Genomic DNA, 22,681 nt, shown 5'->3' with positions numbered 1-22,681 from the left:
GTCCATACAAAGGAGAAAGTGAAGAACAGGAGATGTTAATACAGGCATCTTAATACAGGGAATTCCTTGGGCATGGCCTACTTCACATTGGAAGTAGGTCATGCACCTCTCCTGCCTACAGTATATAAGCCACTCGTTCGCACATATGCTGTATTCTTTTCAAGACTGATGGACTGATTACACGACTCAAGGCTGAGGGACTGATTACCTCGAACTCCTCCTGTTCTTCAACATTCTCCTTTGTATGGACTGATGAAGCCACTGTGTGGCGAAACGTTTCCTCATTAAAGATACCCAAGTGTTGCACATGTGTCTAATTTATCAACTTGTCGGTTCTCTGAACCATTCATCTATATTACGTTCTTCTTCACTGGGTTTACATTAATAAACCAAACAGGTTACAGTGTTCCATACATCTATGGTTTTCTTGTTATTTAAGAAGCAGATTAAGACAAACTGGGCATAAACAAGGTGCCCCAGACCTAAGGGTGAGCCATAAACACTTATTTCCCGCCCCATTAGATAGTGTAGTCTCAGGAGTAACTAAACGCATGCTACTCTGTTTATAACTATGCCCAGATTTTACGTAGAAATAGTTATAATATGCTAACTCATATAATTAACTGCAGAAAGATTTTAAGTTTCATATCCAGGTTTAATTAATTACAATTAAAACTTGTATAGTGATTTAATGACATTTTGAGCTGTCTTTCAGTTTCGTTATTCATGCTTTCTTTTTAAGTAAACAATAGACCATAAGTGCCACACTCTCCTAGGTATCTATTTACTTATAGGTGAACAGAGGCATAAGTTTAAGGAGACTTGGTCATACTAGTGTTGTTAGTAATAGCAGCGAAATAATAACGGTGAGACGGTAGATAAAATAAAGTAGTGGTACCTAAGTATGAGTAATAGCAGTTGATAGAATAATAGCAGTAGTGTGAATAGATATAAAGTGGTAAATAATAGTAATAATAGTATTAGAAAAAACTGAGAGCGTAAAAGCTGAATCAACAATATTAGTATCAATCGTAGTGGCAGTGGTAGACTATTATGATTATAATCATGAAGGAGCGCTAAACCCAGAGGATTATACAACACATGTGGGGGGGATGGAAGGCATTCAGGCTTAATTCAGGGAACTGGAGCACAGGTCCAATTCCCTAGATCAAGAGCCCCTCCCCAGCATCAAGGAACTCCCTTGAGGGAGGCAGTAGCAGAAGAAGCCAAATTAGTGTAAACCAAATTGTTAGTAGTGGTAGTAGTAGTTTACGTTGAAGCAGAGGTAATAGCAACAAAAGGACGTAGTTGTAGAAGCAACTGCTAAAGTGATAAAACTGGTTGCCAAATCAGTAGCAGCAGCAGCAGCAGCAGCAGCAGCAGTAGTAGTAGTAGTAGTAGTAGTAGTAGTAGTAGAAGTAGTAGTGGTATTAGTGGTAGTAGTTTTAGTAGTAGTAGTAGTAGTTTTAGTAGTAGTAGTAGTAGTAGTAATGACAATACGAAAGTAATTTTAGTGATAGTTGTGGTTGCAGCTGATGTTGATGTACGGTAGTAGTAATTGTAGCCAAAACAATAACATTAATAGTCATAGTGGTAACCGAAGCAAAGACAGTAGTAGTAGTTACAGTAATTAGAAAATACAATAGTAACAAAACTACTAACAGTAGTAATATTTTGTATTATGTGTAATACTAATAGTAATAGTATATATATAAATTGACAGCAGTTTTACCAATAAAACAGAAGTTCACTTGACAGCAGCAATACGAATAACAAGCAGAAGTGCACTTGACAGCAGCAACACTAATAAACAGAAGTGCACTTGACAGCAGCAATACGAATAACAAGCAGAAGTGCACTTGACAGCAGCAACACTAATAAACAGAAGTGCATTTGACAGCAGCAACATTAATAATACAAGTAGAAGTGCACTTGACAGCAGCACACTTCTCCACCTTGACAGTGACAGGGGAGGACGTGTGCCCGGAGTTCCCCAATACCTTCACCTGTGTGACTGGCCAATTCTCCATAGCAGCGGGTCTGAGGAGGCTTGTTAATACAGTGGGCATAGAGCTACTGAAGTAGGCCACAACACACAATGTGTCCAATCCTACCCTATCCTAGCCTATCTCACACCATCCTAATCTACCCAAGCCTATCCCACACTATCCTAGGCAATCCTACCCTATCCTAGCCTTGTTACCAGCCATCATCAAGAACACATGGGATGGACGACGAGGAGCCCTATGGTGTAGCTTTAAATGGGGTCACCCTCTTGTTTGTGAAGTTTCTCTCAGCCCAGGTGTATGAGTACCAAGATATAATAATGGAGGTTAATGACGACGTCTGAGTTCGCCTAATTGACGGATCGAAATAGACGGCGGTCATTGTACTGGTCCCAAAGGGTAAGAGGCAGGTGGGAATTTATGATTATCGTGCTATTTCACTTTTGTGTGCGGATTATAAACTTTTTGCTAAGGTGTTCGGTAATCAAGAGTGTGTGGTGGGTCTTGTTACACCAGGTCAGTATGGTATTCCGGGAAGATCCATATTAGCGAGTTATTCCATTATTGATGGTTTTGTGAGTGCAATGCAGTTGAAGGGGAAGACGGGTGCATTATTTGCCCTTGACTGGAAAAGATATGATTCGGTGGAACGGGACACTATGCATAGTATCGTCCTTAAACAGGGGTTTGGGAAGTAACAAAAAATTAGTGGACATATTGTATTGTGAAGCGATGGCTGAAGTCCAAAGTTAACGGCACACTCGGTAGTTTTGTGCCCATGTGTGCAGGACCCGTCCTATAGGATGGTGAGGAACAGAGTTTTTGGTTGGATGATTATTGGTGGAACTTTTCCAGCAATTATGGGATAAGTCGATGATACGATGTTATTAGTGAACGAGCGCTGGAAGGGATAGTTGGGACGTTTGGGAAGGCGTCGTGTATGATCGTGAACGTCGATAAATCTAGTCATCTAGTCTTAGGTCCTGAGGATTGGGTTCACAGTAGGGATTGGGGATGCTTGATCATAACGAGTATGGAAGGGCCTTTAAAAATTTGTGGGATTGTGTGTACAGGTGACAGAGAGATGGGTGGAGAAAAACATTTATAATAGCTTACAAGCAATGCTGCTTTATCATTCAAGACTCTGAAAGAGAGCCAGTACTGTAAATGCCCTTCTGTATAGTAGGGCTTGTAATGTTGCCAACGTTTACCTTTTAATAGTGTTTTGACGCGAATGATTCAAGGTAGGGTTTATTGGTTCCTGGGGTCCTCAGAGTGTGAATGATTAGGGAGGGAAGTGATCACTTTGCAAGTTAGAAGGGAAGGTTTGAGGTTATTCGATCTACGTTAAGGTGTGTGATGAGTTTATGCAAAAAGAGTTGTGTTGCATGCAAGGCCCTTTAAACAAAGGTGTCTCGATTGAATGTATAGTGTATTAAACTATACTTTTAGATGAACAGATCTTAGAGATAGTTTGCGGTTCTTGAAGGCGATGTCTGTGGTGGAGCGGGACAGCTTAAGAACAGGGTGTTGAATGACGTTTTTACGGGAGATATAAGGGCTCCAGTGCTCATTATATTCTTTGTATGATTGGGGAGCATATATGGGAGGTTTGATAAATTAGGTATCCCTTCGAGGCAACGAGAAGTTATGTATAATTTTTTACATTGCATTCTCCCGGCTAGTGTTGTTGTATCGGAAGATGGTGGAGGATGGATCTTGCGGAGTCTGTGGGGGAAGCTGACACTACACTCCCTTTAGTGTACTTCTGTGACCGTTATGAGGAGTTGCAGACATGGCTTGCTCGAGTGTTAATTCTGGTGAAAGGTGGTAGGGACGTATCAATGTTACTAGCGTTGAGCTTGGACATGAGAGGACTAACTTATGTCGCGGCGAAAGCTACGACATATGTCGGTGTTGACTATATTCACACAACGTGGTGTTCCGTGAGAAGGTGGGGAATTTGGATGTCAGGCGTCGTATCCTGTGCAGGAATTAATCGTTGTATGGGAAGACGCTGAGTAAGAGATTCCCACTGAGATATTGTAGGGGATTTGCTGACGTAACCGAGGTGGATTATTATAATTATGAAGTTCTAAACCATTAGGATTATACAGCACATGTGGGGGGGATGGATGGTATTCAGGCTCAATTCAGGGAACTGGAGTACAGATCCAATTCCCTAGAACAAAAGCCCCTCACCAGCGTCAAGGGGTGACCAAGGTGGAGCAGGTGACGGAGGGGGGGGGGAGAACGGAATTACAGGGCTCCTGTTAGGGGAAGAGTGGGGGGGGGGTCTTGGTAGGTGTTCTGTGCCCGTGTGCATGAGGGGAGGGGAAGGTATCCAGCATGTATGTGAGATGCGTGTGAAGTGTAGATGTAATAATGTTAGGTTCATGTAATAAATACATGATTCCTTCATATGGGTATGTCTATGTAGGTGTGTGTATTTGTACATGTATGTGCAGGTGCGTATCTATATGGCTATGTATATGTATATGGAATGTATATATATATATATATATATATATATATATATATATATATATATATATATATATATATATATATATATATATATATATATATATTATATATATATATATATATATATATATATATATATATATATATATATATATATATATATATATATATATATATATATATATATATATATATTAGTGTGTGTGTGTGTGTGTGTGTTTGTCTCCGGTGATAAAATAATGGCATGGTCATTTAATTTAAGTGTATGTTTATAAATATACGTGTGTGCATTTGTAAGTGTATGTGTATTGGATCTTCATGTAACTGTATGTCTGTACGTCTAGGTATCAACACAGTATTAACAGAATTTTTAAGAATGTGTATCACTGTGTGTATTTAGTAGTAGGGTGTATTAGCACCAATATGTATGGTGTATGTTCTCAACGTGAACTGAAGTTGTGCCAGTGCTACGTTCTTTTTCATAAAATATGCCATTGTAACATACTTAGTATGGTATATCTAAACTAATTTCAGGTAACGATATATTTATGTATGTCGTGTGCAACATTTGACACTTGTTTATAATTTGTATTACAAACGTATTAAAGATATGCATATTTTAATGTTTAATTAAATGAGCTGTTGGTATAAGTTTAACCAAGTGAGTCAACATTGTTTTAACTTGTGGGGGGAAGGGGGGTGGGGGAAGGGGGGTGGGGGAAGGGGGGTGGGGGAAGGGGGGTGGGGGAAGGGGGGTGGGGGAAGGGGGGTGGGGGAAGGGGGGTGGGGGAAGGGGGCTTGTAGAAGTGTAGGATATATGTGTTAACATCTGTGTATTATGAAGATCTTTGTCATTATGTAGCACTGTGTATTTAGAGATAGTTTGTATTAAGTTTATCTTAGCACAATATTTTATTGTGTATTTCTTAAGTAGATTGTAATAGTACCAGTGTTATTTTTTTTCTCATAATATGTACCATTGAATGGTACCTATGTATATATTTTGTAAATACATACATACTTGTCAACCATAGCACTGATAATACAAGCAGAAGTGTACTTGACAGCAGCAACACTGATAATACAAGCAGAAGTGTACTTGACAGCAGCAACACTGATAATACAAGCAGAAGTGTACTTGACAGCAGCAACACTGATAATACAAGCAGAAGTGTACTTGACAGCAGCAACACTGATAATACAAGCAGAAGTGTACTTGACACCGGCAACACTAATAATACAAGCAGAAATGCACTTGACAGAAGCAACACTATTATTACAAGCACACTTAACAGCCAACGGGAAGGTGAAGGCTAGGTAAAGCTCTGCAATAAGCAATAACAACAAAACTTTGTTAGTATTCGCAGGATCTGAGTGTCAGTAAGAGGACTAATTCTAGTACCAGTGTTAGAAAAGGCAGCAACAATATTACCATGAGCAGCAGCAGACGAATGAGAAGTGTTTGACGTAGGAGTAGCAGCAGACGTGCGAGTAGAAGCAGCAACATCGGATGTATCACCATCAGCAGTTGTGTTTCAGTCAACAGCAGAAGCCACATTATCAGCATCAGCAGCGACAACAATTACTGTAGCATCAAATTACTAGCCTAGCAACATTCAGAGTAACAGTAGCAGTAGGAAAAGTTTGGGCGTCAACTGGGCTACAAGAAGCTCTACTATATTGCTTATTTTCTAAATTAAATATCTATTGTAAAAACAGCTATTAATAACTATGTAAAAATAGCTACCTAATTTACTAATACGATTCAAGCAGTTATTTACAAATAGCTACAGCTGTATGATCCTCTCAGGTAAAACATTTAACTTACTGTATTATTGTTATTAATATTACAAAAAGGACTTAAACGATTGTTATATATAATACATATACTGAAGTTAACTTTAATTCTTATAAAAGCGACTGGTTAGCCAGCTGAAGGATTCTGTCATATATAATAATACTCCGGTTGGTGGGTTATCATGTGACTAAGACTGGTGTCAGGAAGCATTTGTACTAACCTCATCATTTACATTTATGACTGGGGCAATTGTTTACAAATATATATATATATATATATATATATATATATATATATATATATATATATATATATATATATATATATATATATATATATATATATATATATATATATATATATATATATATATCACAAACGAAGTGATACAGGATGCTAAACAACCACGGGGGGAGTAGCTCTAGGCCTTTCGTGTTGCATTCAACACATCGGGAGTTAGCAGAATTGCAGGAGGATGTCCAAGCAAGTAAGCTCCCAGAGGATCGTCTTTACAGGAGTGAGTGAGTGATGGAGAGAGAGAGAGGAGGGGGATACAGGAAATGCTCCCAGGCACAACAGTGCCCACAGCGAGAAGGATGAATATTATAGCAATAGAAAAATCCCACAAGCATTGATATTGTAAAAGCCTGAAGGAAATTAGCGTGGCAATAATAAAAAAAACGATCATATTCCGTTATGACATCAATAACCTTACACACACAAATATATTGTGAGTGATATAGAAGTCTCTGGTAATTACAGGGTAGCCTTCCAAGGGACAACGTGTCAATTTAAATTGACGAGAAAACGATAACATTTAGAGGAGAGACTTCTGAAACTTATGTAAAAGAAACGGGGCTCATTAAAATACTCATTTAAGGGAGGAAGCATCTGCAATAACAAGAAAGACGGCCACAGATATTCAACCCGCATAATTCTGAGGCAAATTCTGGTTCAACCTTCAGAAACTGCTTGGACCTCCTCCTCTTTTCTGCAATTCTGCAAGCTCCTGATGATGTGTTGATTGCAACACGTGGTTATTTCGTGCATGTATATCTATATATATATATATATATATATATATATATATATATATATATATATATATATATATATATATATATATATATATATATATATATAAATATATATATATATATATAAAAATATATATATATATAAATATATATATATATTATTATTATTATTATTATTATTAATATATTATTATCACACTGGCCGATTCCCACCAAGGCAGGGTGGCCCGAAAAAGAAAAACTTTCACCATCATTCACTCCATCACTGTCTTGCCAGAAGGGTGCTTTACACTACAGTTTTTAAACTGCAACATTAACACCCCTCCTTCAGAGTGCAGGCACTGTACTTCCCATCTCCAGGACTCAAGTCCGGCCTGCCGGTTTCCCTGAATCCCTTCATAAATGTTACTTTGCTCACACTCCAACAGCACGTCAAGTATTAAAAACCATTTGTCTCCATTCACTCCTATCAAACACGCTCATGCATGCCTGCTGGAAGTCCAAGCCCCTCGCACACAAAACCTCCTTTACCCCCTCCCTCCAACCTTTCCTAGGCCGACCCCTACCCCGCCTTCCTTCCACTACAGACTGATACACTCTTGAAGTCATTCTGTTTCGCTCCATTCTCTCTACATGTCCGAACCACCTCAACAACCCTTCCTCAGCCCTCTGGACAACAGTTTTGGTAATCCCGCACCTCCTCCTAACTTTCAAACTACGAATTCTCTGCATTATATTCACACCACACATTGCCCTCAGACATGACATCTCCACTGCCTCCAGCCTTCTCCTCGCTGCAACATTCATCACCCACGCTTCACACCCATATAAGAGCGTTGGTAAAACTTTACTCTCATACATTCCCCTCTTTGCCTCCAAGGACAAAGTTCTTTGTCTCCACAGACTCCTAAGTGCACCACTCACTCTTTTTCCTTCATCAATTCTATGATTCACCTCATCTTTCATAGACCCATCCGCTGACACGTCCACTCCCAAATATCTGAATACGTTCACCTCCTCCATACTCTCTCCCTCCAATCTGATATCCAATCTTTCATCACCTAATCTTTTTGTTATCCTCATAACCTTACTCTTTCCTGTATTCACCTTTAATTTTCTTCTTTTGCACACCCTACCAAATTCATCCACCAATCTCTGCAACTTCTCTTCAGAATCTCCCAAGAGCACAGTGTCATCAGCAAAGAGCCGTGCCGAATAGGCAGAACTTGCGATCTTGGCTTAAATAGCAACGCTCATCTTGCTATATAAGACAAGTGAAAATTTGTGTATGCAATAATTTAGCCAAAATCATTCTGAACCTAAAGAAAAAAATATATTCCACTGTGTTTGTTAAGTATTAAATTATTGTAAACGAATCTAAAATATATTTAGTTGGGTTAGGCTAAAATAAATTGTTCTTGTCATAATAAGGTTAGGTAAGTTTTCTAAGATTCTTTTGGTGCAAAATTAAAAATTTTTACATTAACATTAATGAAAAAAATATATCTTTAAACGTATAAGAGAAAATTTTAGAGAGGACTTAATTTTAAATGAGTTCTTGCTAATTGACCAGTTTTACATATTCGGCACGACATATATATACACATATATATATATATATATATATATATATATATATATATATATATATATATATATATATATATATATATATATATATATATATATATATACATATATATATATATATATATATATATATATATATATATATATATAGCAGAACTTGTGATCTTGGCTTAAATAGCAACGCTCATCTTGCCATATAGAACAAGTGAAAATTTGTGTATGCAATAATTTCGCCAAAATCATTCTGAACCTAACGAAAAAAAATATATTTCACTGTGTTTGTTTAGCATTAAATTATTGTAAACATATCTAAAATATATTTAGTTGGGTTAGGCTAAAATAAATTGCTCTTGTCATAATAAGGTTAGGTAAGTTTTCTAAGTTCCTTTTGGTGCAAAATTATAAATTTTTACAGTAACATTAATGAAAAAAATATATCTTTAAACGTATAAGAGAAAATTTTAGAAAGGACTTAATTTTAAATGAGTTCTTGCTAATTGACATATATATATATATATATAAATAAATATATATATATATATATATATATATATATATATATATATATATATATATATATATATATATATATATATATATATATATATATATATATATACATATATATATGTATATGAGTGACTGGGAACCCTCATCCTCAGAGAAGACATTAAACCTACCTCAGGGAAAACTCAAATTTCTGCCCGGAGCTGTTTGAATATTTTCTTCTCCTACCTCTATTAATAGACAGAATACATTGATAGAAAACACAAACATGAATACAGTGGTACAATATATCAAAGGTTACGAATCTCCTCCAGCTCCTCCGTATGCAGCATGCATTTCCCCCTATGGATGGCCACGATGAGGCGCTGGAGTATAAAAGTGGCTGCTCTTGGGTCCCTGGTGGTGTCGATGAGTCTGGAACCCAGTTCTTTAAGGAAACGTGTGTCATGTTTTCCCCATGATCCCAAGGTCTCTGATCAAACTGGGACAAATTGATATTGTTGGCTTGTGTCCCTGTACTTGCCGATCTTGTACTCCTGTGGTCCTGTAGTCAGTAGCTCCTCCTTGTCCCCCGACACTGTGATGGATATAGGTGTCTGCCAGTTTGGACACACAGGTATAGTCCCATGCTAAGAGCTTCGCATTCTTCCAAGGATAGATGGTGATCCCATCAGGAAGGTTTGCTGGGTTGTGGGTATTGTTGGCTGCTAGTGATCGGGGCTCCCTCTCAGCTGGGCATCCAGCTGTAGCAAGGGTTCTCTTTATGATGTCGTTGACCTCATTGTGTCTTGCATGCCAGTCTTTGGTTTTGGAACAGTTAAGACCATGTAGACCATATTGGCCGGCTTGCGCATCGCCGCAAATACACGTATATTCCGTGTGAATTGGGGCAGCAAAGCACAGAGCTACTGCAATACGGAGGGTCTTAGGGTCGAGGCGCGTTCCCGTTGCCGATATGGGAACTGTTTGGAGGAAGTCCCCGAAGTGAGGTGCACTCACAGCTTGGAGACGGGCAGTCTCCTTTTCTGATGTTGCAGCCCTGGGCATGTTGGCAAGCACCTTTTCAGCGATGGGGCCATCCAAGCTTGATTGTTAGTAAGCCAGTGCTGCACTATTGTTTGGTGCTGGAGCAGCAAGAGTCTCCCATTCAGTGATGGCACTGGCATAGTTCGGGTCCTATATTCCTGCTAAGTCACTGAGGTTGTTAGGAAGAATTTGTCTTATTAACTCGTTTGATGCTATGAAAGAGGATGGGAAGCTGGTAGGGCAATCTGACCGGAAGTGAGGCTTGCAACCACTGTCCATCTTCAAGGGAAAGGTTCAATATACTTTCCAGCATGGTCTTAAGGAAAGAGTCATATTCCTTGAGTTTCGGACTGCTGAAGGCTGGGGAGCATCTCAGAAAGTAGGTAAGCACCTGGTGAGTAGGTTGAAGGCTTTCCATCGTCTGGAGGTCTGAGATTTTTTTTCTAGAATCAGATCGATGGCACTGGACCCAAGAGGAGCTCCAAGAAGAGCGCTATTGGCTGGATCAATGGCTCGTGCTCCTGGTAAAACAGCACTAATATTCTGGATCATCTGTGGATTGGTAGAAACTATTTCACATTTGGTGGGGTTTAAAGATAGGCCCAGACTTTCTCCCATGTCTTTAATTTTTCTGATGACCTCTAGGAGAGATTCTGTTGTGCCAGCTAGGGTACCATCATCCAAGAACCAGATATTGAGCTCACTGGAAAGTGCTTCTGTGACTTCCTTCATGACCAAACAAAATAGAAAGGGGGCGAGAGGGTCCCCCTGTTGCACACCCTCACATGAGTCAATTTTGTGGTACCCAAACAATAGTTTAGAAGTCACACTCGAACACGATTCTATGAAGGGATAGAGGGAATGGAAGTTTCTAGAAACTGTCCAATTTCATCAGAGCTTTTTCATCGGAGATGATGTTGATGTATACTCGTTATGCGTGGGCAGCTGCTTCACAGCCTTGTTGAACACCAAAACCGAGCTAAGTTGGTTTCAACATTGCAGCAGCCTCTTGATCACCCTACTGCAGCCTTGGCGATTAGGATCCAAAGGGTGTTGCCCACTGCAATGGGCCTGATTCCTCCATCTTTTTCTGGAGGGCATACAATGAAGCACAAAAGAAAAGGGGTCGAATGGCCTCTGGGACACTGCCAACCAGGCACACATTGGAAAAGTTGGTGAGTTCGGACAGCAGCCTCTCTGAAACATCACCAAGTGCTGGACTGAGCATTTTAAACCGGTGACACCTCCTGCTGAGTTCTGTGGAAATAACATAGCAGCTTTATACACATCAGCATCCTGTAAGGTTAGATTGTCACACTCTGTAATCTCCGGTGGATACTCACGATGATGTCTCCCGAAACTGGCCCATGTAAACCATGTTGGTTCTTGGTTTACACAAAAGGTAGGGAGCACCACCAACTGGCTCCCTCCCTCCAGGCAGGCACACGTATATATATATATATATATATATATATATATATATATATATATATATATATATATATATATATATATATATATATATATATATATATATATATATATATATTCCTATTGGTATAGTTTAAAAGATGGGGTGGTAGGGGAAGTGGAATATTCAAATGGCTTCAGGAAGAAATCCAAATATTCTTCCTTGAAGCCTTTTTATCCACTTCTTTATATATATATATATATATATATATATATATATATATATATATATATATATATATATATATATATATATATATATATATATATATATAACAATCGCAGGCAGGCGATGTTAACAATGCAAGACAGGTTACAGGGGGTGGAAATCTTTAGCTCTAGTACTTTCACACTTCTCAGTGCATCACCAGGAGCTGTGCAAAGGCAGCAACAGGAGAAATGAGTATGGTGGAGTGAGTGGCACTCACTAGTATCACAGTCTGAGGGAGGGGGGCCAAGCCGAAAGCCATCCACCCGCCGGGCCCTCCACAACTCACCCCAGATGAGATCGGGTGTGCTAAGACTCATAGTTTGCAGACAGCATGAGGCAGAGTAACCAGGATATTTTTAATAGCCAGCCCTAGGCTTCTACCCGCTGAGAACAGGCCATGTGACAAAAATTACATTACTATAGTAGATCATCCACATATAGAATGCAGCTATTGTGTGCGACCATTTAATTGATAAAATAGAAGAAATAAGTGTCCTCATTTTGTCACCTGACATTATCATATGTCCAAGAACCTTATAGAATATTCAGGAAATGCTCTCAGTGTCAGTTAACATGTCTGTGTGATCTCTACCAATCCGATTTTTCATTCTTATAATAACTATGATAATTCATGACTTTTTTCCATTGTTAATGCAACTCTTATCATCATTATCATCATTATTATTATAATACTAACAGCCTATTTCAGTAAATCACTAAACTAGTTGTAATCATGATGTTACAATCAACTATGTGTACCTTGTACCGCTGTACCTAGACAGCTTAGGACCTCAGTAAGTCACTCTGCCTCTTGTTTTTTTTTTTTTTGTATATCCTAGGATATTCGTACATGTGCATCCATACCTAAATGAACCTCCATACCTGCTTCCTTACTACTGATGTTATATCACTCAGGTTGCAAAATGTGTCTGTAGCACACCGCCTAGAGTACCAGTAACCCTACGATACCTGTTTGCAGTAGTACCTGGGTGGGTTATACATTATGTCAACGTTCACGGCAAAACTAACACGATGCTATATATCGACGATCACGATGGACTGAACATGATGGTATACATTATAGATAACACAGAAGATTCAAATTTACAGTTTACAGAAGGTTCACCAATGTGTCGTCATACACTCATTATTATTTTAGTGTTAAAAGGAGTGTTTTTCTTAAAATATTCCTGAGAGCTTTTTGTATCTGCAGTCCTGAGTATTTAACAGATGAAATCAACAAGATATTTCACATAACCACAAAACTGAGATTCCCCAGGGATCTGGTTGAGAAGGACCTAATATCAGCTAGGAAGACTTTCTACAGGACTGAATTTAAAGAGACGACTGCGAGGAAAAATGTACTGGTCTTGCCATACAATGATAATTTGGTCTGCCTGCATGAGGCACTAAAAAAGTTCTATATAAACCTTATTTTCAAAAACACTGGAGCAGTGAAACAGAGACTGATTAAAAACTTACTGTCTGAGGTGGGTGGTGTTTACAAGGTTCCATGTACTCTTTGCCAGCTCTCATACATTGGTCAGACAGGTAAACCTCAAGAAACCAGATTATCCCAACATCAGTACTCAATCAGAACAGGCCAGGTGTCAGATACTATCTTTAACCATGTCAGTTCTTGTAAACACCCACAGGGTGACTGCAACAGTTCCATCATGGAAAAAAAATAATTGAGTCCTCTCTTGAAACATGATAGGAATGCCGAATATAACTCAGATTATGGGCTGTACAAACTTGATAGTTATTTAGTGGAGTCTATTGTGCACAACCTTAAACAACAATGTTATACAAAAGTGCAGGATTGCTCATTATGCCAGGGGGTCTCGTAATGTTCTGGTGAAGTTCGACCAGAGTCTGCACATTGAACATTATGGTCTGCCCGTCGTGAACATTGATATAATATATAACATCATCTTAAGCCCATCGCGAACGTCGATATTTAACATCATGTTAGGTCTGCCGTGAACGTCGTCATAAGGCATAACGCGCCAAGCTACAACTTCATCCAGGTATCGTAAGGTTACAGGTACTTTAGGTGGTGTGTTACAGACACAGAGTGATATAACATTAATAGTAGGTTAGTAGTCATGGGGGTTCATTTAGGTATGGGTTCACATGTGCGAATATCCTAGGATAGCCCCAAAAAGAGACAAACTGAGTGACTTATTGAGGTCCTAAATTGTCTAGGTACAGCGGCACAAGGTACACATAGTTGATTGCAACATGGTGATTGCGACTAGTTTAGCGGTTTACTGGATTAGGCTGTTAGTAATACAATAATAATGCTAATGATAATAATAATGATAATAGTGGCGTTTAAAAGGAAAAAAAATAAGAATTGCTTGGTTATTATATTAACTGACACTGAGAGTATTTCCTGAATATTCTAAAAGGTTCAGAGACATCAGGTAATGTCAGTTGACAAACTGAGAACATTTATTCCTTCTGTTTTTTATTAATTAGAAGGTTGCACACAATAGTTACATTCTGTATTTGGAAAATACAGAAATGCAATTTCTTGTCACATGACCTATTCTCAGCGGTTAGAAACCTAGGGCTGGCTATTAAATATCTCCTAGTTACCTTAAATCATACTATCTACAAACTTAGAGACCTAGCCAACCCGACCCCATATGGGGTGGAGTGTGGAGGGACAGGTGGGTGGATGGCACTCGGCCTGACCTCCCTCACTCAAGTGTAAAGAGATCACTGGCGGCTGCCACAACGCTATCATACTCTGAAAAAAACTTAACCTCATTTCTCCTGTTGCTGCCTTTGGAACATTGCACAGGTCCTGATGATGCACTGAGAAGATCGAAAATACTTGAGCTAAAGATTTCCACCCCCCGTAACTTGTCTTGAGCATGTATAATATATATATATATATATATATATATATATATATATATATATATATATATATATATATATATATATATATATATATATATATATATATATATATATATATATATATATATATATATAATTGCATACACAAATTTTCGCTTGTCCTATATGGCAAGATGAGCGTTGCTATTAAAGCCAAGATGGCAAGTTCTGCCTATTCGGCACGACATATATATATATATATATATATATATATATATATATATATATATATATATATATATGCAAGGAATTCACGAGAGCAGGCGAAATATACACAAACACTGATCTCTGGCTGAAGGAGACTCGAACCTACGAACCTTAGGACAAGGTACGCAGTGCTTTACCGATCTACCCACACTGGACAATACCTTGGCATGCAGGGGATGAGATGAAAAACTGTAAGCCTTCTCCCTGAAAGCTGGCTGCCTTGGATCAAACGTGTAGCGCAAGCTACATGCCAAGATATTGTCCAGTGTGGGTAGATTGGTAAAGCACTGCGTACCTTGTCCTAAGGTTTGTAGGTTCGAGTCTCCTTCAGCCAGATATATATATATATATATATATATATATATATATATATATATATATATATATATATATATATATATATATATGCAATAAGATCACAGTAAACAGGTGATATCAGAATATGCAAAACAACTTCTGTGAAAGAATAGTGAAATTCCAAGTGCTTTCGTGACTTCTCACATTATCAAGGAACTATAAAAACAATTCATCAAAGGAAGACATATAAAGGGTCGTTAGCATATATGACTTCCTTTGATGTATTGTTTTTATAGCTCCTTGATAATGTGAGAAGTCACGAAAACTCTTGAAATTTCACTGTTCTTTCACAGTGGTTGTTATATATATATATATATATATATATATATATATATATATATATATATATATATATATATATATATATATATATATATATATATATATATATATATATATATATATATATATATATATACACACACACACACACCCATCAATCACTTATATCTTGTTCATCCCAATAATCCTTCTCGTTCCCCTCTTATTAACCACCTCCATCCCGTTCCTTCCCACTCTGCTCTTCCACTCCCCTTCCCTCTATTCCACATACCCTACAGCGCTTCCATACTTCTACAAACAATGTGTCTATTCTTATTCACCGTTTATTCATTACCTCTAACTCACGATCACCACTTACTAACCTCCCCTTCACCCCTTCTACTCACCCCATACCACTTCTTCCATTCACCTCCTCCCACTTACAGCCATTAGTTCCATCCTACTTTATCCTTCACACTCATTCACTCGCACTCACTCCCGTTCAACCTCACCACACTCATTTACTCCCACCTACCCCCTCCCACTGATTATATACCACTCCCACTCACTCTCTCACCTTCATCAACTCACCTTATCAGTGTCAGAAGATTTATTAATGAATGACTTGGCTTTCTCGTCCAGATCCGTCGGTGACTTGGAGTTTGATGGAGATGACCTCCCACTTGAGGGTGACCTTAATGTAAAAGATCAAACATAACCTTACACTTGAGGGTGACCTAATGTAAAAGATCAAACATTACCTCACACTAGAGGGTGACCTAATGTAAGAGATCACACTATAGGGTAAATGATGAAGAGAGATCAAACATTACCTCAAGCTAGAGAGTAACCCATGAAGAGAAATCAAACATTACCTCACACTCCAGGGTAACCTAATATTTACCGGGATTATTGGTCATTCCTGCAGAGCGGGGTTCAATGATAAGGCTTCGGAGGCTTCTTACTTAATTTGCAATGTCGTGGGGTACATAGGCAGTGTGTTAAGTGCCCGAGGCTCGGGAGGGCCATGCCCATGAGGGAGAGAGGACTAGACCTGTTGTCTGAGTGAAGGCTGCTGAGAGAGTGAGGCAGAGGCAGGTGTGGGCATACTGAAGTGGTAGGCCTATAGGTGGCAGCACGAGCATGGCACGAAATATGAACTCAGCTGGCAGACAGCATGGGCTGTCTATGCAGACAGTACAGGCTGTCTACATTTGTGAGACAGAGGCAGGTGTGGGCATACTGAAGTGGTAGGCCTGTAGGTGGCATCACGAGCATGGCACGAAATATGAATTCAGCTGGCAGACAGTACAGGCTGTCTACACTAAGATGAGAGATCAAACATTACCTCACACTAGAGGGTAACTTAAGATGTTTCAATTCTGTGGTGACAAAAGTTGTAATAGCAAGCATTATCACACACTTGACCTCAGATCATTCTTGATCACTTGTGTGGCAATTTGCTGCTGAGGTAACAGAGGGAGTCTCATGCAGTTGCTAGTTTTAGCTTTCACAATATTCAAGTTGGGCAACATACACTGAGGAGCGTATATTTCTTTGTAGACAGGTGTAATTGTACCAACATTTTAAGAAAGGAAACAAGTGCATACACATATAAATTCTTTATTAGACACTTCTATCCTGGAACCTTGACCACTCAAAATGATTTAAGAGAATGAGAGAACACAGAATATATAGTGAAGAAAACAGGTCACTGGTAACGATCACGTGAAGGAATCGTAATGACACGATTGCAAACAAACCGTACCACGGGCGGGGATAGAACCCGCGATCAGAGTCTCAAAATTCCAGACTCTGATCGCGGGTTCTATTCCCGCCCGTGGTATGGTTTATGTGAAGGAATTTGTGTGGAATTATATCATGGGTGCAACGCAAGTTGAGACGACACATTTGCCGGATTTTTGTTTTATAGTGCTGGAAATAGCAATTAAAGATGCTGCTGAATAGTGGCGCCTATCAATATTAGATTGTTTGTAGATCACTTGTGTTTTCTTACATGTGATGGATCACTTGAGATTTGTGCAGGACACAAGCATTTCTGGTGTCGTCCAGATGCACACATTTCTGCACCCGGTATTAGACTAGAAAGGCTTGTTTGTGGCGCACACAAACAGAAGTGATCAACATGGAATGGAACACTGTTGGGCGCCACTGTACTGAAACATTCTAAATTGCTACTTTCAACACTATAGAACAAAGAGCCGGGAAATAAATCATCTCAACTACTCTTGCTCATACTACTACAAGATGATTCTCTGCTGCCACTTATGACAGTGGGATGATCTGACAATTACACTCAGCTTCACCACTGACAGCGTTCTGCACTTACTTACTATGTTCTCTCAGAGTCTTGCATTATGTGGAGTGACCAAGATCCTAGGACCCAAAAGTATCCAATAAAAATGTCCTGAGCATCCTTTGACCCATATTTCATTAAATTTACAGTGAGATTTTATTTTAATCCCTATTTACATTAGTAAAAAATTGTGTTAATGAAAAAGAATAACTTTAATAATTCTAGCGCAGTTGATCAAGCTGTCTTTATAAAACTAACTAGTGTCTTATAGACAGCTTTTAGATCTATCCTTAATATACGTTATTTTGGTAACATTACGTTCATTTACGTTACACAGTCGCCAGATAGCAATATTTAACTAAATATAACATACCATAGAACTAATATTTGTAATGATGCATGGAAGTGTAAATTAATCATATTTTAAGTCTAATGTCAACGTCATAAATCAGACGATCTTCAGCCAAAGTAAAATATTGACGCCGCTTTGAGTCCGATAATTTTAGATAATATTTAAAACTCGCAGACAGACCTGACACAGGTACCAAATTTTTAGATTTAGATTTTGATGCTATGTCATCACCATACCTTTCCTGTAGGAAAGGTATGGTGAACAATAATGATCCAGGTTATTCTAACAATGAAAAAATATTAGTGCCTACCTTTTGCTAAAACAAAATGAAAAAAAAAACCACATTGATTGATTTTCCAAATACCTTCGACAAAATCATTGTAGAACAATAAGCACAATGTTGTTATACTATGCCTAAATGAGTAATAAAATCTTTGTTGCCTATATTTAGGTTGTAAATAAGTAACACATAAATTATAAGACAATAAAGCAATTGTAATGGAAACTGCTCTCCAGATGTTATCAGATGGTATAAGTCATCGCTGCTCTAGAGTCCATCGCTGCTCTAGAGTCCATCGCTGCTCTAGAGTCCATCGCTGCTCTAGAGTCCATCGCTGCTCTAGAGTCCATTTATGGTATAGCTGAGTTCTTTCAGTGAATTAACATTATAGCAATTTCTTTTTCAGGAACGTTATGAATTGTACATTATGCGATATATGACACCATACTAGACAGTGACTGAGGTATCCTTGATTGTTTCCAAGACTGGACACAAATTAGAGCAGAAGAGATAATGCTTAAACTATATTATGGAAAATTTTAGGAAATACTATCTACAACGAAGTATAAAACAAATTCTAATCAGAATAGAGCAAAAAACTAATGTGGGAGTGATAATATCAGAGGATCTCACCTTCAAGGATCACGTCATTGTCATTATCACATTTGCGAGGAAAATGATAAAATGTATGAGAACTTTCAGAACAAAGGATGCCAGGCCAATGATCTCTCTAAGCTGGAACTAGAAAATACGCAGAAACCCTTCATTGCACATATTTGTTCAGTCAAGCACTTTAATTACTAGGAACATTTGAAGTCCCTTGACCTATTCTCCCCAGAATGCAGGCGAGAAAGATACATGATAATCTCTACCTGGAAAATCCTAGAGGGATTGGTTCCAAATCTACGCACAGAAATCACTATATTCAAAAGCAAGACTCGGCAGAGGGGGCAACATACCCTCAGTGAAAAGCGTAGGTGCCATGAGCAGACCAAGAAACATCACAGTAAGTGTCCAACACCCAGATCTGTCATACAGCCTCTCTTCGTACATAAGGGGGATTACTAACAGATCTCTGAATGTCTTCAAGAGGGAACTGGATTGATATCTAAAGTTAGACCTTGATTTTTCGGGTTGTGATTTGTACATTAGATCCCTTGCTCCCAGCAGTAATAGCTTAGCTGATCAGATCATGATCCATTGAGAGACCTGGTCGAGGGCCAGGTCGTGGGGGCGGTGATCCCCGAAACAACCTCCAGATAGACGCTCTAACACTTGTCCTCAAGAGATTTCCTGATCAGTTGCATATTGTGGACTGTGGGTGGTGGGTACCCAATAGCATGATTGATCATTTAGCAACCAGGAAGTCTGGTCAAGTACCAGGCTGTGGAGGTTGTGACTCTCAGAAGAGATTACAGGGAGCCTACTGATAACGGGCGGAGAAGAACTGCAGTAGGTCAACTTGCTTAGCTGGAAAGTAAAGGCAGCAAGAAAGATGAAAGCTATAAGACAATGAAGATAAAATTACGGAAGACAGGTCAAGAGAAAAGGAGGGGAAAAGACAAAGTTCAAAAGGCTGGTATCTACAGAAAAAAAGAAGAGTAAGTTTCGTGATAAGAAGCTGAAGTATACGAGCTGATTCTACAAAATGGCGTCCTTGAAGGCTTTAAGAGGGGTAGATAGTTTTACCAGAGGACCAGTTAATAAAATGACTGTTACCTCTGATATAAAAGAAAAGAATAATATTGGTATCGGCAAGGCGACCACTTCTTTTGTGTTCTTTGTCAAAAAGAAGGCCGCCAGTTTTACCAGAATACTGGAGAGGACAATATAAACAAAAATGGAAGAGGGAAAGTGTCTAAGACAGGAGGAGAAGAAGCATGAAGAAGATTACTGCAAGCGTGTAAATCTGGTAAAATCAAGTTTATGCTGAGGACGGAAGGTGTTAAGATTTGAAGATTGAAAATGTAAGGAAGGAAAGGACTAGGAGATCTTACACAGATAAGTTTAGGAGGGAAGAAAGTTCGCTTAGCAAGAGAATAGGCAGAGTTAATAAAATAAGGAATATAGCTACGCCGGGAGGAGCTGCGGAGAGTGAAGATATCAGAGTCGAAAATTTGAGGACACAGATGCCTAGGTCAAGCAGACAGAGAGAAACATAAATAAGTAAAAAGTAGTGTATATTCATTCCACTGGGCATAGGCTTGCGGCAAGTGTAGAGAGAAAAGCTTGTCACCGAGCGGAGGACATGACCATCAAGGAAAGGAACCAGAGTTAGATTCGCATTCGGTTTTGTAGTTAATAGAAGGAGCAAGACTGTAAAGGCATCGATAAAAAGTTGTAAAGGATTTAGTTATGTGGCCATTGAGCAAAGACATCTGTACAACAAAGACAGAGAGGACATACCCTAAAAGTAGAGAGTAGAATGGTTTTAAAATAATTCATGTAAGAAAAATTGGAAAAGGCAAGCGATAGAGGGCCCATTCCAGCACCATAAGACTGAGAATGAAATATGCCTGGAACAAGAGAGAAAATCCATGCAAAAGAGAATAAGATGGAGTAAATATAAATGAGTACAAGAAGATGAAGTTTGCCTTCAGTGGACTTCACTCTGGGAAAACTGAGATCATCATCAAAGGGAACATTAGTGAAGAGAGAATCAACGTCAAGACTTAGACTCTTACAGGTCAGATTCTTGAGAATGAAGGAGGATCGCAGTAGAAAAAAAGCTATGAAAAGGAGTGGGGGTTTTCGTCATCTAGGAGGCAAGAGGATAACAGACAGAAGATCTAGAGTAAAGGATGGGACGAAGAATACCATATTTGTGGGATGTAGAAAAAACATAGAAATAAATTAGAAAGTCACATAACACTCTAATATTAATCAAGCTCAAAACCATTAGGAGAGAGATTGAAAAGAGTTACAGTTTATGGTGGAAAGTTCTTTTCGTGAGATCAAGGGGGATGGAAGAGGGATAGAGTAGGAGCGTGTGTCAGAGAGAAAGGATCCGACACTTCGAAAATAATGTAAATAGCAGTGATATAAGCAGCATTAGTGAAAGGCTTTTTAGTACTATTAGTGGTAGTACTCGTAGTATTAATACAATAGACAAAATAGCATAAAAGCACTCCAGGAAATCTTAGCTTGACTGTCTAAGTAGCCTAATGAGACAAATTACTTGTATGGTCTCTCCTGCACACTGGCTCTGATAAAAACACACAAGACTGAAGGAACACTCCGTTCCTTCCGCTTCTGTAACCATCAAATTCTCGAGTCCCAAATGTTCATTCTTCACGGCTCCTTCTCTCGCCTTAACCATTCTCTCGATTTTATAAACTCTATTTCATCTCTCGGTTATTGAAAATTCCTCTCTCTCTCCTGAACTCATTCCACAGTGAAATGTGTTCTTTTCCATTCCTAGAAGAGAGCAAGAGGGCAAAAAAGACATTGAATGGAGCTAGTATTAGATCTAATCCAGAAAGGAGTATATGAAAAACGGGTATAAAATATCTTGGTAACACTACATGCTTCCAAAAAGAACAAGAAACAGAGGAAAGAGCAGAATGGGCTTGTGGTTCACCCAGAAGTGCAGGAAGGCAAAAATTATAAGTGCAAGAACATGAAAGACATACAGGAAGCAAAGAGAGCCAGATAATAGGGAAGCAAGCATAACAACCAGCAATGAATATGTGTTGATAAGAGAAGCTGAACGGCAATTCGAGAATGACATAGCATCAAAATCTAAATCTGAACCAAAAATAATGAACAGCTACATCAGAAGGAGAACCAGGTAATAAGGCTGAAGGAAAGAAGGTAGCTTATTAGAAATGACTATTAATTCAATTAGGAGTTTAAAATATTT

At 38.6% G+C, this 22,681-nt stretch overlaps 1 protein-coding gene across 3 annotated transcripts in view; it reads right to left on the bottom strand.

The window, feature by feature from the left end:
- LOC138851190 (dentin sialophosphoprotein-like) overlaps nucleotides 1–22,681 on the bottom strand; it is a 201,054-nt gene that overhangs the window by 133,493 nt on the left and 44,880 nt on the right. For 2 of the 3 annotated variants that reach the window (XM_070079988.1, XM_070079990.1), the window contains exon 3: nucleotides 16,462–16,564. In XM_070079988.1, the coding sequence (XP_069936089.1) occupies nucleotides 16,462–16,564 (103 nt within the window). Of the gene's footprint in view, nucleotides 1–16,461; nucleotides 16,565–17,709; nucleotides 19,159–22,681 lie in introns of those variants that run through there. The other variant, XM_070079991.1, reaches the window with a different exon arrangement.

The sequence above is a fragment of the Cherax quadricarinatus genome, unplaced genomic scaffold (genome assembly GCF_038502225.1).
Source record: "Cherax quadricarinatus isolate ZL_2023a unplaced genomic scaffold, ASM3850222v1 Contig67, whole genome shotgun sequence".
NCBI lineage: Eukaryota > Metazoa > Arthropoda > Malacostraca > Decapoda > Parastacidae > Cherax > Cherax quadricarinatus.
This window is presented reverse-complemented; position numbering and strand designations above follow the sequence as displayed.